At 51.7% G+C, this 16,408-nt stretch overlaps 1 protein-coding gene across 1 annotated transcript; it reads right to left on the reverse strand.

Annotated features, from left to right (window-relative positions):
- Positions 1-7,679: 7,679 nt before the first annotated feature.
- On the reverse strand, positions 7,680-12,658 carry LOC144723747 (alpha-internexin-like). The gene is made up of 4 exons (XM_078602679.1): positions 11,666-12,658; positions 9,812-9,936; positions 7,890-8,118; positions 7,680-7,799 (listed from the first exon to the last, which is right to left on the reverse strand). The coding sequence occupies exons 1-4, from the start codon at positions 12,656-12,658 to the stop codon at positions 7,680-7,682; spliced, it is 1,467 nt and encodes a 488-aa protein (XP_078458805.1).
- Positions 12,659-16,408: the final 3,750 nt, after the last annotated feature.

The following is a 16,408-nucleotide window of genomic DNA, read 5'->3' on the forward strand; positions in this document are numbered from 1 at the left end:
GTAGGTCGTGGTGGGGTGGGGTGGTGTGTTGATGGGTGGTAGCGTGATGTGGTGGGTGGTGGGAGTGGTGGTGGGGTTAGTGGTGGGGGTAGTGGGGGTGGTGGTGGTGAGGGTGGTGGGGGGTGGTGGGGTGGGGGTGGTGGGGGTGGTGCTGGGGGTTTGTGCGGTTCCCCTGCGCCGCCTAGCGGTGTTTGCTGCACGGTGTCTCTGTGCTGCGTGACAGAGAGGGTCTCATCTTGACTTGAAGCTTTCGTGACTGCAGGAATTCACCCAAGGCCGTAGCCATTGAGTCCAGGGTGTCTGGGGGTCCCAACCCAGAAAAATATCCACATTTGAAAACTCATTTCCTGCCTAAAATATAAAAAAATTTTATTAACACATGGGATGGACTTTTCATTTATTTTTTACTATAATGTCTAATAGTGTATTGTATTACATTGCTCTGTTTTTACTTTTTTACCATTTCTTGTTTCATTGTATGTAATGGCAGAGATTAGGGATTAATAAAGTACAACCATAACCACATATAAACATAAATCTACACATTCATTTATATGAAGACAAGTCCAGATATTGTGGTCAAGGTTTAGCAAATTGTTGTTTTTATTTAGATAGCATAGCAATTATTTTTTATAGCAATATTTGGGGGGGACATTTTGAGCATATTTGAATATTGGGGGGGAGGGGGATGTGTCCCCCTCCCCCCAATATATATATTATAATTACGGCCTTGAATTCATATTCTTTGGGTCTTGTGGTAAAGTCACGTAGATAGGTTCAAAGAAAATAACAAAGACGTTTCGATCGCAACACCAGCGGTCGTCATCAGCTGACCAGCTGCCAATGCGTTCCTGGTACAGCACGCCGGTGTGTTGGAGAGTAAACCCACGAATGTTTGTAAATTGTAAATGTTGTAGTGGGTTTACTCTCCAACACACCGGTGTGCTGTACTAGTAACGAATTGGCACGCTTTGTTTACGTACCAAACATTACTCATTGGCTGTGTCGGGTGGTGGCGGATTTAATGACACATTTATATATTTTACGCGATCTAACCCAATAAAACCTCTTGTGAACAGATATTGCCCGCGAAAGCCTCCTACTATACTACGACGACTACGGTGTCAAATCTCTGTGATTTTGGGGGGAAACCGCAGAGCTCGGGCAAGTTTATTTGAAGGGGGGACCCGGGATAATTCAGGGTGCTTCAAAAACATTTTAACACTTATACGGGACTATCTTTTTTAATGAAAAAAAGAACGGGTAATATTACTCTTTGGGTCTTTCGGTAAAGTCACGTAGATAGGTTCAAAATTATAAAAATAAAATATACAAACAAAAAACTATATTTTTTTTTTATTAATTTGAACCTATCTACGTGACTTTAGATCCAAATAACACGAATTCCTGCAGTCACGACAGCTTTAAGTGAAAATTTAGAACTGGTAAGAGACTGTAACACGATAACAAATGTAATGTTAATAGCTTCAACAAAGTCAAAGAGTCTCCCACTTTGTTCGTCGTCGTTGTCAACGCGCGCCTGGAATCTTCTCCACGTGGATATACAGAGGCCGGAGGCGGCACGTCTCTCGTGGCGTTGTTGCAAATTCTCAGAAGTGTTCACATTTTGTATTTCAAGCACCCTGCATTAGGGACGTACTGGCGGTACCCCACCTGCGCAGCAGCATAACAACATCAGACGATCATCTGTTGATGATTCCGGGAACGAATCGAGGTGTAAATCGTCCCGACCCAAGTCTCTAAGGGGGCACGAGAAGCTCAACTCTCGCCGCCTTTGGAACACGGGGACAGCCCATAGCCATCAGGGCCTCGGCGCTGCTGCTACACGGCAACAGACTGCGAAGCTTCAGCGTGTGCAGCCCGCCTCGACAACACGAGAACCAATTTTGACGCACCACCACCACCACGCACCTCCACCATGCACCACCACCACCACGCACCACCATGCACCACCACCACGAACCTCCACCACGCACAACCACCACCACGCACCACCACCACCTCCACCACCACCACGCAACACCACCGCCACCACGCACCACCACCATCCCGCACCACCACCATCCCGCACCACCACCACGCACCACGCATGAAGAACCAGTGGCATCTACATCTGCAGAACATGAAGAATCAGTGGCAGCTACATCTGCAGATCATGAAGAACCAGTGGCATCTTCATCTACAGAACACGAATAACCAGTGGCATCTAATCTGAAGAACGTGAAGAACCAGTGGCATCTACATCCGCAGAACATGTAGACCCAGTGGCATCTATATCTGCAGAACGTGAAGAACCGGTGGCATCTTCATCTACAGGAGATTGTACAACTTGTAAAGCCCCGTGTTTAATGTGCATGCCGTACAACATGCGTGGAATCGACAGGAGTAAAGTTGGACGTATGAACAAATCGACTTACAAACAGACCTCTGGAATCTAACTCGTTCGTAAGTAGAGGAGTCCCTGTCCAATGGGCGGCAGTCGGACCCCGCGATCTAGAGTGGTCGCCGTTTAAATTCTCGCTGTGTCCTCCTCCTCCCCATGTCCACCTTTCGGAAGTGTCCAACTCCCTTACCAACGTCTTTCGTGGGAAATAGGAGGCCTCTGGCTTTCGATGGTCACACACCGGCAGCGAGGCCGCACCGCACCGCTGGGCATCTGTCGCTGGGCAGTGGCACGTGGGAGGTTGTGAGTGGAACACCGAGCGAATGGGTTGAGCGCAATAACTCAGTGATCATAATGATGGCATTCATAACTTGCCGGATGTTGCAGACAAGTCAACAACTCGGAGGCGCGGAGCCAAGCTCAGTGCTGCTCGAAAGCGCTGGGACACAACACAGATTGAGAGGCCTTTAGATGTGTCTTGAAAGTCAGAGGCCATTCCATGTTGTGGATGTGCAAGGGATATAGAGAGTTCCACACCGAGGGGCGACAGCAGAGAACCGACATGAGTCTGTAACAGTGCAATGTAGAATATAGTGTATGGTGTAGTGTATAGTAGTGTAGGTTATAGTGCATTGTATAGTAGTGTAGTGTATAGTGTGGTGTATAGTAGTGTAGTGTATAGTAGTGTATAGTGTAGAGTATAGTGTATGGTAGTGTAGTGTATGGTGTAGTGAATCTTAATTTGGGAGCTTTCGTGACTGCAGGAATTATTCTTTGGTTCTTTTCGGTTAAGTCACGTCTAAAAATAAAATAATAAATCAAAATAAAACAACACATTACGACGTTTCGATTGCAACACAAGCAATCATCATCAGGCATAAAAGAAATAGCAACAAAAATCTAACTAGAAAACTATAGACCGACATAAAAGCAGACAGACATCACAACGGCACACATAGAGAGGAGTATACAGGCACACGAAAATTAAATAACCTAGTAAAATATTGAAATGTGATCTAATACAACACAGAGAGTCGGTTAACACACAATTAACGCATGGCCTGGTTGACTACGTGTTTCACAATTTGCTAAGTTAGAATTTTAAGTGTGAGCAACAAATATCTAACTAGAAAACTATAGACAGACATACAAGCAGACAGACATCACAACGGCACACAGAGAGAGGACACAAATCGGCTGTGTGAGCAACAAAAATCTAATATATAGTTTTCTAGTAGTTTTCTATAGTTTTCTATAGTTTTCTAGTTAGATTTTTGTTGCTCACACAGCCGATTTGTGTCCTCTCTCTGTGTGCCGTTGTGATTTCTGTCTGCTTGTATGTCTGTCTATAGTTTTCTAGTTAGATTTTTGTTGCTCACACAGCCGATTTGTGTCCTCTCTCTGTGTGCCGTTGTGATGTCTGTCTGCTTGTATGTCGGTCTATAGTTTTCTAGTTAGATTTTTGTTGCTATTTCTTTTATGCCTGATGATGATTGCTTGTGTTGCAATCGAAACGTCGTAATGTGTTGTTTTATTTTGATTTATTATTTTATTTTTAGACGTGACTTAACCGAAAAGAACCAAAGAATATGGTGTAGTGCATGGTAGTGTAGTGTATAGTGTATGGTGTAGTTTATAGTGTGGTGTATAGTAGTGTAGTGTATAGTGTAGTGTATAGTAGTGTAGGTTATAGTGCATTGTATAGTAGTGTAGTGTATAGTGTGGTGTATAGTGTGGTGTATAGTAGTGTATAGTGCAGTGTATAGTAGTGGAGTATATAGTGTAGTGTATAGTAATGTAGTGTATGGTGTAGTGTATAGTAGTGTAGAGTATAGTGTATAGTAGTGTATAGTAATGTAGTGTATAGTGTATGGTGTAGTGTATAGTAGTGGAGTATATAGTGTACTGTATAGTAGTGTAGTGTATAGTGTAGAGTATAGTGTATAGTAGTGTATAGTGTATAGTAATGTAGTGTATGGTGTAGTGTATAGTAGTGGAGTATATAGTGTATTGTATAGTAGTGTAGTGTATAGTGTGGTGTATAGTGTGGTGTATAGTAATGTAGTGTATAGTGTAGTGTAGAGTGACGTTCAGTTGTAACAGTTCGACACCTTTGGTGTCCGAAGTAGATTTTGAATGACGCTGCTGCTGCCGCCTCGGGCTCTTCCATGAGTCTTCAGTGCAAGGCGAGAGAGTAGTGAGTCGAGGTATGGTGGAGAACTGATGGTTGAAGGCGCGATGTCGAAGGCAGGCGGGGTTTTGTCATTTGTCCCGCTGGCGAAAGGGAGCCAATGAAGGGAACGGAAAGCGGTGGCTGAGTCGAGTTGTAGATGATGAACGCCAAGGCACGAGGCCTTACGAAGAGAGGCGTGCAGTGGGCGACGTTCCGGCAACGTGCGCCGAGTTTCATCCGGAAGTTTCCAGTGTCCTTATCCACATGAAGGAAGCCGGGCACTCGACAATTGAAGTTGCCAAACAACCCAAAGCAGGACTCGATTGGAGAAACAAAGTGTCTTGGAGCTCCATTAAGAAGGTTCAACTATTATAAATGTTTCTTTCGTTTAAGGACACGCAGTGTGTGTCGACACGGAACGTGTTGGGTGACTTCGTGGTTGTGTGCCCTTCTGCATCACTGCCAAAGCAGCAGCAGCGGCAGACTTTATCTTAAAACGCTTCGAATTTACCGAGCGCCTCTGTAGTTGCCGGATTGGACGATTTCGAAACGCAGACTTTCCCACCCCCATCATGGGACCTCCCTTGCCAGAAAGGGTAAAACCTATTCTTATCCCACCCCCACCACCCCCCCACCCCAACGCGCCAAATTGCTATCCCAGAATGACGCATCCACCAGCGACATGCAACTTTAATCAACACACACACACAGCGCGTTTTTTACGATTTTAATAAACAAAACAAAAGGACAAGATGAGAAAACATGAGCTTGTAAATAATAATTATTACAATAAATAAAAATCGTTTCGCACACACGCGTCATTTCAGACGAGGACGGACGGCACGGAAAGCATGCTGACACAAAGTGGCGCGCGAGTCGTCTCTGGACGCCGCGGGGCTACTGCTCCGGTCCGCGGCCCATGGGGGCGGTGGGTCGGCTCCACGCGGGGTGGGAAATGCCACCAACGTCCACCGTGGGTGGCGTCCAGAAGGCTCAGGACAAAGCCGCGTCCTCCTGTAATGCCGCGCGTTGTTTTTCATAGCGCCAATTGGATATGCAACGCGACGAATGTAATTGGGGAACACATTTTAGTTTTTTTTAAACGCGGATGCGTTTTGGATATAGAACGCGATCGAGCGAACGGAACGACGTCGCAGCGCCAGTTGGAACAAGCGTTCGTACGGCCGCCTCGGCGTAGCGTCGTGGCACGAGGCAGCGGGATGCTGCTGGATGCTTCTAGATGCTACCACACGCGCCGCGGTCTTTGTCGGCCTGAGTAAGCTTCTCACGTGTTGTCGCGGACTGTGCTTTACCCTACATTATATATGATTCATTATAACGCGATTATTACACAACACGGTGGTGTTTTTCAGGAACGCAACAACCACCGCGTTCTAGAACAGACCGTACGTAGTGTCTGCTTCAAATGCCACACTTCTTTCATAATCTCATATTCCATAAACGAGTTTGATGTCGCGTGTTTTACTTCTGAAATTATAATTCTCTGCCACGCATACTAAAGATCCCTTCTGTAATGGGCGCCACGGTGGCAGGATGTTAACGACCTCGCCTGGTACACAGGGGGCCGTGGGTTCGATCCAAACCCTGACGCCTGCTGCTGCTGTATATTTGGAGTTTGTGTGTCTCTCTCCCCGTGGTCTCGTGGATTTGTCTCCGGGTTCTCTGGTTTTTTCCCTCCACATTTAGAATCAACATTATGCGTTTAGAATAGTTGGCTGCTATACATTTCCACATAATGATAAGCCGCTTCATTGTAATATCATTTGTGGCCAGGTCGCTTCTGAAAAAGTGCTGCACAACTCAGTGGGCCTTACCCGACAACTGCCCAAGATCTGCAGTCCTCTACGGATGAAATGCGACTTACAAATGTCAATTATTATTGTTGTAATAAGGTGTTCTTGGCCAATCTCATGAGTGTTTATATGTGGGAGGACACCGGAGCACACGGAGAAAAACTACGCATGCGAGGGGGAAACACGCTATCTCATCCATAATAGAGGGTTTATTTTGGGTTAGATCGCGTAAGTTTCAACGTGTCATTAAGCCCGTCACCACCCGACACAGCCAATTAGTAAGGTTTGCCACGTAAACAAAACGTGCAAATGCATTACTAGTTCGGCACACCGCTTGTGTGTTGGAGAGTAAACCCACAAACATTTACAATTCGAGTACGACATTTCGTTGGTAATCCCCTTACAGACGGAACAGGTGGAGTCCACATCTTTGCCGTCTCCTGGCGAGTCAGGGTATGGCACCTCCTTGATAGCCACGGGAAAGGGAGTTTCACAACATCTGTGCGATCCACCACCCCCCCTCCACCTCCCAGCTGCCTCCACAGCGCTGGGTGACAGCGTGTGTAACTACCGCCGCTGCCGCCCGGCTAAATGGCAACATTGGCATGGACATGGGTGGTCTGTAAGTTGCGTAAATCGTACACAATTGGATCGTTCCGAGTTGCGCGCAATGTGATGCGTGCGTCCTCAGTTGTGTTTACCGACCCAGAGACTGCCGACCGCACAGGGCTCCTTTACAGCTGTCGACCCGAAACGAAACTGTAGAATGTTGGGATGCGTCAAAAGTAAAATTCAACATCCTCGAAATTCAAATGAGGTGCTGCCCTTTAGCAAGTAGCAGCAAATGGGTCCAAATTGCCTCCCACCGGGGCACTCCACACAGCCGAGATTGAGTTTCTCTCTCCGCTCTATTTCTCGGGCGAACTACTGGGCGGCGTGCGGTTATCGCGGCTATTTTCTAAACGTCACGGCGGTAAGTGCGGGAGGCCGGATGAGCCGAATTAAATCGCTCAGGGAGGTGGCGGGCGCCGTCCCTTTGTGACAAACGCCGCGTCAGAGACGGGGAGCCGCCGGGTGTGGGCGGGAGAGAACGAGCCGTGGTTACCGCCACCGCCACCACCATCATGCATCGATTGTTTGGGCATTCACTCGACGAATAGACATTCTAGGGGCTACACACACAGCGGGGTCGCTAGCCTAGACACCATCTCTAAATATTGCATGGGCAAGTGTCCTATCCGCGAGGTCGCCCCGCCTCAGCCAGCCGAGGCGCCTACTCCTTCTCCCCCTACTCCCCCTTCTCCCCTTTCTCCACCTTCTCCCCCTTCTCTCCTTTCTCCCCCTTCGCTCCCTTCTCCTTCTCCTCCTGCTTCTGCTTGCTCGGGCTCAGCTTGTGCGATTCCTTGTTCTCTTTATCACGAGGAGTCGTCTTTTTCTTCTCCCCCTTTTCCTCCTCCCCCACCAGCGACTTCTTATTCTTCTTCTTGGGGGAGCTTGCCACCACCGTCACCGCCGCCGTGACGCCGCCCTCCCGGGCGGACGCCTTGGCCGCCACCTTCTTGCCGTTGTCCTCGGGCGTCTTGCGGCGGAGGAGCAGCAGCGGCGGCGAGTAGGAGGCGGGGAACGGCGAGCGGCTCAAGGAGGAGAAGGAGGCGGCGGAGGTGCGGTCCGCCACGCTGCTGCCGCCGCCACCTCCGAAGCGAGTCTCCTCACTCTCCAGGAGTTTTCTGTCCGGGACGAGAGGAGGAGGAGGTGGTGGTGGTGGCACCGTTTTGGTGGGGGGGGGGGGGGGCGGCAGGACGGGGGGGGGGGGGGGACACGAGGCAACTGCGGCGCAGCCAGCGTGTTTTTGCCGATTGTTGCGGAGGTTCACGGTTTTGAGGCCCAGTGGCCACCCTGGTTAATACTGGTTCAACACGCAGCACTGTAGTAGGGCTTTTGCAATCTATATTATCCATAATAGAGGGGGTTTTTTCTGGGTTAGATCGCGTAAATATAAATCCGTCGTTAAACCCGCCACCACCCGACACAGCCAATTAGTAAGGTTCATCACGTAGACGTGAACGTGCCAATTCGTGACGAGTCCAGCACACTCGGTTGTGTGTTGGAGAGGAACCCCCCCCCCCCCCCCACAACATTCACAATTCGAGCGCGACGTTTCACCGGTAATTATAATACCGCGGGTTATATTCACCGCGGAGAGACTGACGTGCTCAGTGCACACCACGGGGAGAGGCGGGGGGGATGTTAAATATCCCCGCGAGGTTTGTCAAAGGGAAAAAAAAGTGGAGGCGGCCACGTGGTTCAAATTAGCCACGTTTGAATGGCAAAGATCACTCTCGATGGTTGGCTCAAAGCCACGTGGGCAGCACATTCGCCTCTCCCCCACCCCCTACTGGCAGACGAGTGCTGCCCACCAAATTGGCAGGCCCCCTGATGCGTGCGCCTTTGTGACGCGTAGGGACAGCAGGCAGCTGCCACCGGGGGGCAGCATTGAGCTGCCGAGGCATTTAGGCGAGCGCTAATTTCAACTCCCAACACGAGTCAATCTCTAAAGGAAAAAATAAACATTTATCCAGAATCAGAACCATGCATTTATACTGGAGGAATCCGATAAGGTATTAAGTCCTTTTTTAAACGGATGATTTATGTGTTTGGCCGTGCGGAACAAGGAGGAGCGACGCACCAATGACAATGAGATGTCCGCTTTCCAAAACGCGAGTTAACGCGGGGATGGGGGGTGGTCGTGCATGACCCGACTAGGGGAGCGCGCCACAAAAAAAAAACACGACACCACCTCGACGACACTTTCGAAACGTCGAATGGACTCCGCAAGGGAGCGCGCAAACTGAGCGCGTGTTTGGGCACGGCGAAGAAAGACGAGTGAGTGAGAGAGAGAGAGCGAGTGGGGATTGCAAAGCCATTATGGCGGCCGTGCAAGTGCGCGCACGTCATCGTTGGGGTGGATTGATGCACGCCTGGGAATTTACACCGCGAGAGACCAGTGAGAGGAACACGTGGAACGGAGAACAAATGAATACAAATTGGAGACGTCGTATGGGGAGTGGTTAGAGATGATGGCCGGTGGTCAAGGCTGAGGATAGAGTGGCAGTTAAAGGAGGGAGGATGAGTACGAGGAGTCAACCTCCAAACCAGGCGTGTTGTTATTGTGATTCTTGCCTTGAGTGGTGTCATCATCATCATCAACATCCCAATCGTCATCATCATTGCACAACTGACCAGACGCCACCTCAACGATCGGGCCGTCCTGGGAAATCCCGGAGAGGTGGGGGGGGCTTTTGTAATCCACTGCCGGAGGAGGGCCTCGCCTCACCGTGCGGCGATGGGGCGAGGGTTATTTGGCCATACTTCACCATCGCTGCTCCTAAGCGTGGTGGCGGCCATGGGGCAGGGTCTCACCTGTAAGCAGCGATCTCGATGTCGAGCGCCATCTTCACGTTGAGCAGGTCCTGGTAGTCGCGGAGGTGTCGCGCCATGTCCGCCTTGGTGCAGCGCAGCTCATCCTCGAGCTGCTCGACGCTCTCCTGAGACGCGGGGGACAGGAGGACGTGGGATGAGGATGACATTGGGAAGACGAGGAGGACGTAGGATGAGGAGGAGATTGGGAGGACGAGGAGGACGTGGGATGAGGATGACATTGGGAGGAAGAGGAGGACGTGGGATGAGGAGGACGTGTGGAGGAGGACGTGGAGGAGGATGTGGGGAGGAGGACGTGACAAGCCAACTTCGTTGAGCTATCATTTGTGATAGTCAGGTCGCTACTGAAAAATATCTATTTCGCTCAGTGGGCATTACCTGGCAATACAAAAATATTGTTTTGTTATTAAAGAAACTTGCACTGCCGCGCCAGGACGAGGAATCGAACCGGCCACCTCCTTACGACCACTGGGCCTTCTGGGTGTGTCCATTGTGAGCAGCATTGGTGCAACACAAGCCAAACTTTGAATCGGTTTCGATCGTTCGGTGTCTCATCGGCCGAGTTAGGCTCGCCGCTCGAACCGATTCTGGTGAACTGCCTGATACCCATGGGCAAAGGACCCTGTTGATGGCGCAAGGTCCCATTTGTAATGAATTACCGTCCATAGTTGTGCGTCGAATTAGGAACCCAATTTCTTTCAGGAAGGGGATCCTTGCCTGTCAACACCGGGCAATCAGTTCCCGGCAGTCCACCAGCTCTCACGCAGAGCGACCGGCCGGCTAAGTCACTTGGGACGGAATCGCTAACAGTCGCTCATTGGGCCGAATGAATGACTGAATGAACGGAATGAATGACTGAATGAACGGGATGAATGACTGAATGAACGGCATGAATGACTGAATGAACGGAATGAATGACTGAATGAACGGGATGAATGACTGAACGGAATCGGGCGACTCCGCTGGCAGCGTAGCAAAGGGCGCGGGACAAACGCTCCCGGTCCGTTCAGGGCAACGCAGCGAACGAAATGGAAACCAACGAAACAAAATAGACGAGAAAGAAACGCGAACGGGTCGGTCCAAAAATCCCCCCAACAAAAAAACGAGACTCACAACAACCACCGCGATTCTGCAATCCAAATGTGGCCCTGAATTTGCGCCAATTCATAGGATCGCCGGCAGAGGAGGCGGTGTGGGTTGCTGGTGGTGGGGGATGAATGGATACCTATTGACCCCAATAGGAGATGTCACTGACGTCTGTGGTGCCTCAACCTGTGACCCTCCCCCCACTCCCCACAGGTAACATCCACTGACCTTTTGAACCCCCTCGCCCCGTGACTCGGTGCGGCTCGGTGGCTAGGAGATGTTAACTCCCTCGCCGTGGATGCAGGAGGTCGTGAGTTTGGTCCCGGCCCTGACGCCTGCTGCTGTATATTTGGAGTTTGCGGTGTCTCTCTCTCTCATTATCACGCGTTTGGAGTATTTGGCTGTTATAAATTTCCACGCGACAAACCACTTCGTTGAGCTATCATTTGTGATAGCCGGTCGCTTCTGAAAAAAAGTGTTACGTAGCTCAGTGGACCTTACCTGGCAAAATAACAATGTCAGTTCAGTTGAGTTCGTTGACTCCCACGTGAATTGTCAGTGACCTCTGTGACCTCTGCCTCCCTGTTGTCACACGGCCTCTGGGGACCTCTCCACCGCGTGACCTCCACGAGAGTGAGTGGGAGGAGGAGGAAGGAGGTGGTCCTTCACCTGGGGACCTCCTGCGCATCCCCCAGTGAGTGAGCCGTGGAGGATCAAGCCGGGGGGGGGGGGGGCGCGCGCCGCTCTCACCTGGAACGCGGCCACCTCGCTCCCGAAGCGCTCCTCCACGTCCTGCAGTTGACGGTCGAGAGACTCGTTGGCGCAGCGCATCGCCTCCACCTCCAGCGTGCGCGCCTGCAGCAGGCGCCGGCTCTCGCCCAGCTCCTCCTTGGCGGCGCGGACCGCGTCGTGGTCCCGCGCCGCCGCCTCGCCGAGGTCGGCGAACCTGGCCCCGTACCACTCGTCGGCCGCCTCCAGATTTCGTGCGGCAAGGCTCTCGCACCGCGCGCGCATCTCGCGCAGCGCCGCGGCCACGTCGGGCTTGCTCCCCTCCGCCTCGACGCTGGCCCGCGCCGCGCGCGCCGCCGCCGCCCGCAGCTCGGCCGCCTCCTCGTCGCGCGCCCTGCGCTGGAAGGAGAGCTCGTCCAGCAGCGCCTCGGCGCTCCTCTCGAGCTCGGCCCGCGCCAGCGCCGCGCTCTCCGCCTCGCGCCGCAGCGCCTCCGCTGCGCCCTCCGCCTCGCGGCGCAGTCGCGACTCCCGCTCGGCGCGCTCCCCGAGGCGCCGCGCCTCCGCCTCCAGCTGGTCGCGCTCCAACCGCAGGGTCGCCTTGTCGCGGCTCAGCTCGTCGGCGAGGGAGCGGAGATCGCGCATCTCGGCGTCGTAGAGGTCGCCGAGGCGCGACGGCGTCGCCTGCTGCTGCTGCCGGAGGAGCGCCACCTCCGCCTCGAGCAGCCGCTTGGCCTCCTCCAGCTCGTGCACCCGCTCGATGTAGCCCACGAAGCGGTCGTTGAGGCTCTGCAGCTGCTCCTTCTCGCTCGTCCTGCCCGCCTTGTACTCCGAGTTGAGGGCGCCGAGCGCGCCCCCCGACCCGCGGGGGGTCCATGCGAGCCCGGAGCCGCTCCCCGGCGCGCCGTAGAGACGCGCCGGGGAGCGGCTCGACTCGGAGAGGACGTGGCTCACGGTGCTCGCGGCGCTTCTGCGGCACGGAGACGCGTAGAGGTCGTAGGGGGCGTGCAGGCTCATCGTGCTCCTGGCGTGGCCCGAGAGGAGGAGGAGGACGAGGAGGACTATCCCTGCGTGTCTTTCTCCCTGTGTCTCTCTCTCTCTCTCTGTGTGTCTCTCTCCCTGTGTGTCTCTCTCCCTGTGTGTCTCTCTCCCTGTGTGTCTCTCTCCCTGTGTGTGTGTCTCTCTCTCTCTGTGTGTCTCTCTCTGTGTGTCTCTCTGCCTGTGTCTCTCCCTGTGTGTCTCTCTCCTTGTGTCTTTCTCTCTCTCTGTGTGTCTCTCTCCCTGTGTGTCTCTCTCCCTGTGTGTTTCTCTGGCTGTGTGTCTCTCTCCCTGTGTGTCTCTGTCGCAATCTGTGTGTCTATCTCAGCGTGCCTTTCTCACTGCCAATCTCTCTCTGCGTCTCTCTCTCTGTGCGAGTGTCTCTGTCTATCTATCTGTGTATATCTCTGTGTCGATATTTGTGTCTGCGTGCGTCTGTTTCTCCGTGTCTCTCTATATATATGGCTCTCTGTATGTCTGCGTAAGTCTCTCTCTGTATGTCTACGTAAGTCTCTGTCTCTGTGTTATCTCCGTCTGTGTAAGTGTCTCTGTGTGTCTCCGTCTGTGTGTGTCTCTGTGTGTCTCCGTCTCTGTAAGTGTCTGTGTGTCTCTGTCTCCGTGCGTCTCTGTGTGTCTCCGTCTCTGTAAGTGTCTGTGTGTCTCTGTCTCTGTGTGTCTCTGTCTCTGTGTGTCTCCGTCTCTGTGTGTCTCTGTCTCTGTGTGTCTCCGTCTCTGTAAGTGTCTGTGTGTCTCTGTCTCTGTGTGTCTCTGTCTCTGTGTGTCTCCGTCTCTGTGTGTCTCTGTCTCTGTGTGTCTCCGTCTCTGTAAGTGTCTGTGTGTCTCTGTCTCTGTGTGTCTCTGTCTCTGTGTGTCTCTGTCTCTGTGTGTCTCTGTCTCTGTGTGTCTCCGTCTCTGTGTGTCTCCGTCTCTGTGTGTCTCTGTCTCTGTGTGTCTCTGTGTGTCTCCGTCTCTGTAAGTGTCTGTGTGTCTCTATCTCTGTGTGTCTCTGTCTCTGTGTGTCTCCGTCTTTGTGTGTCTCTGTCTCTGTAAGTGTCTGTGTGTCTCTGTGTGTCTCTGTCTCTGTGCGTCTCCGCAGTCCGCAGTGGAGACCCCCGCCCCGCGGCGCGCAGTCCGTCCCCGTCTCCTCGTCACGCCCCTGCCGACGCCGCGGCTGCTGCTGCTGATGCTGATGCGGCACTTCTCTGTCCCCCTGCGGCACTCTCCGCCGGAGCGCTTCGACGCCTCCCAATCTACCCTCTTCGCCCGATCTCGATGAACAAGAATCCACTCTCAAAAATGAAGAATTATCCGTCTCCGCGACCCACGGCAGCCGCGCCCGACCCCGGCGTGCGACTGCGCGCGTGGTGGGGGGGTGGTGGTGGCGATGATTTGCCGATCCTGGGCGCGCGTGTCCGTGCGCGCGTGCGTGCGCTATCCGAATGGCACGTTCCGATTTTTTTTTTGCCGCAGTGAAGTGGCGTGCCGCATGGAAGTGTGGCCGTGGAATGATGATGGCGCCGAGCGCTCTGCTCGTCGAAGATTTACGGCCTCCAGAAGAGCCGCCCCGCGCGCCTCCGATGAGCACGATGGGCTACGTGCGGCGCGAAAGAAGTCAAGCATGCAGCATGAAGCATACAGGATGCAGCACATACAGTGAGGGAAAAAAGTATTTGATCCCCTACTGATTTTGTACGTTTGCCAACTGACAAAGAAATGTTCAGTCTATAATTTTAATGGTAGTTTTATTTGAACAGTGCGAGACAGAATAACAACAATAAAATCCAGACAACGCATGTTAAAAATGTTATAAATTGATTTGCATTTTAATGAGGGAAATAAATATTTGACCCCCTCTAAATCAGAAAGATTTCTGGCTCCCAGGTGTCTTTTATACAGTTAACGAGCTGATATTAGGAGCACACTCATAAAGGGAGTGCTCCTAATCTCAACTTGTTATCTGTATAAAAGACACCTGTTCACGGACGCAATCCATCAATCAGATTCCAAACTCTCCACCATGGCCGAGACCAAAGAGCTCTCCAAGGATGTCAGGGACAAGATTGTAGACCTACACAAGGCTGGAATGGGCTACAAGACCATCGTCAAGCAGCTTGGTGAGAAGGTGACAACAGTTGGTGTGATTATTCGCAAATGGAAGAAACACAAAAGAACTGTCAATCTCCCTCGGCATGGGGCTTCATGCAAGATCTCACCTCGTGGAGTTGTAATGATCATGAGAACGGTGAGGAATCAGCCCAGAACTACACGGGATGATCTTGACAATGATCTCAAGGCAGCTGGGACCATAGTCACCAAGAAAGCAGTTGGTAACACACTACGCCGTGAAGGACTGAAATCATGCAGCGCCCGCAAGGTCCCCCTGCTCAAGAAAGCACATATACATGCCCGTCTGAAGTTTGCCAATGAACATCTGAATGATTCAGAGGATAACTGGGTGAAAGTGTTGTGGTCAGATGAGACCAAAATTGAGCTCTTTGGCATCAACTCAACTCGCCGTGTTTGGAGGAGGAATGCTGCCTATGACCCCAAGAACAACATCCCCACCGTCAAACATGGAAGGTGGAAACATTATGCTTTGGGGGTGTTTTGCCAACAAGGGTTTTGCCACCAAGTACTAAGTCATGTTTTGCAGAGGGGTCAAATACTTATTTCCCTCATTAAAATGCAAATCAATTTATAACATTTCTGACATGCGTTTTTCTGGATTTTGTTGTTGTTACTCTGTCTCTCACTGTTCAAATAAACCTACCATTAAAATTATAGACTGATCATTTCTTTGTCAGTGGGCAAACGTACAAAATCAGCAGGGGATCAAATACTTTTTTCCCTCACTGTACACGCGGAGATAGTCGACGGCTCACCTTCTTCGTGTGGCCGATGTTGGCGTAGGGAGCCCACGGCAGCAATTGTACATTGAGGTGGTGGAGCCAGCTGACTGCGTGAAGGAGCAGCGTAGTGGTGCATCGCTGTGATGATGCCTCGCTCGTATCGATCTGTGTGAGTTTCAGGGTCTCGATGCAAATCTATGGCTCTTCCGTGTGAATCTATAGATCTCTGTGTGAGTCGCAGGGTCTCTGTATGAGTGTATGGTTCTGCGTGTGAATCTATAGATATATGTGAATCTATAGCTGTGTGAAGCTTTTCGTCTATCTTGTGAGTCTGTGGGTCCCAGTGTGAATCTTAGATCTCTGCAAGTCCATGGGTCTCTATGCGAGTCTGTGGATCTCTGTGTGAATCTATGGGTCTCTGTGGGTCTCAGTGCCAATCTATAGATCTCTATCTTCTTCTCCGTGTGGCTCATGTTGATGTCGGGAGCAACCGCTGTAATTTTACATTGAAGAGCCAGGGATGATTGCGTCCTGGGTAGCGGAGTGGTGTCTGGTGGCTCTGCTAATGCCTCCTCCTGCGTCTTTGTGAATCGGGCATCAGAGTCGTCGTTCTATGATCCACGGTTCCATTCTGGCTGGTGACCACAATTCTCCGCACACTGCCCCGGAGGGATTTCACATTTCCAGTTGCGCATCGTGCGTTCATTTACAAACACAAACTCGTGTGTGGCGGTGGCGTGGGGTCGTCCATAAATGACGTCACGCGATTTTTGGACGATTTTTGACCCCCCCCCCCCCCGTCGTCACACGGCGTCACAAAAAGTCAGACCCCCCCTCAAAAATGACGTCACAAGGCTCTGCCCCCCCCCCCCCCCAAAAA

Source organism: Lampetra planeri, chromosome 18 (assembly GCF_965212315.1).
Source record: "Lampetra planeri chromosome 18, kcLamPlan1.2.h2, whole genome shotgun sequence".
NCBI classification, from domain to species: Eukaryota; Metazoa; Chordata; class Hyperoartia; order Petromyzontiformes; family Petromyzontidae; genus Lampetra; species Lampetra planeri.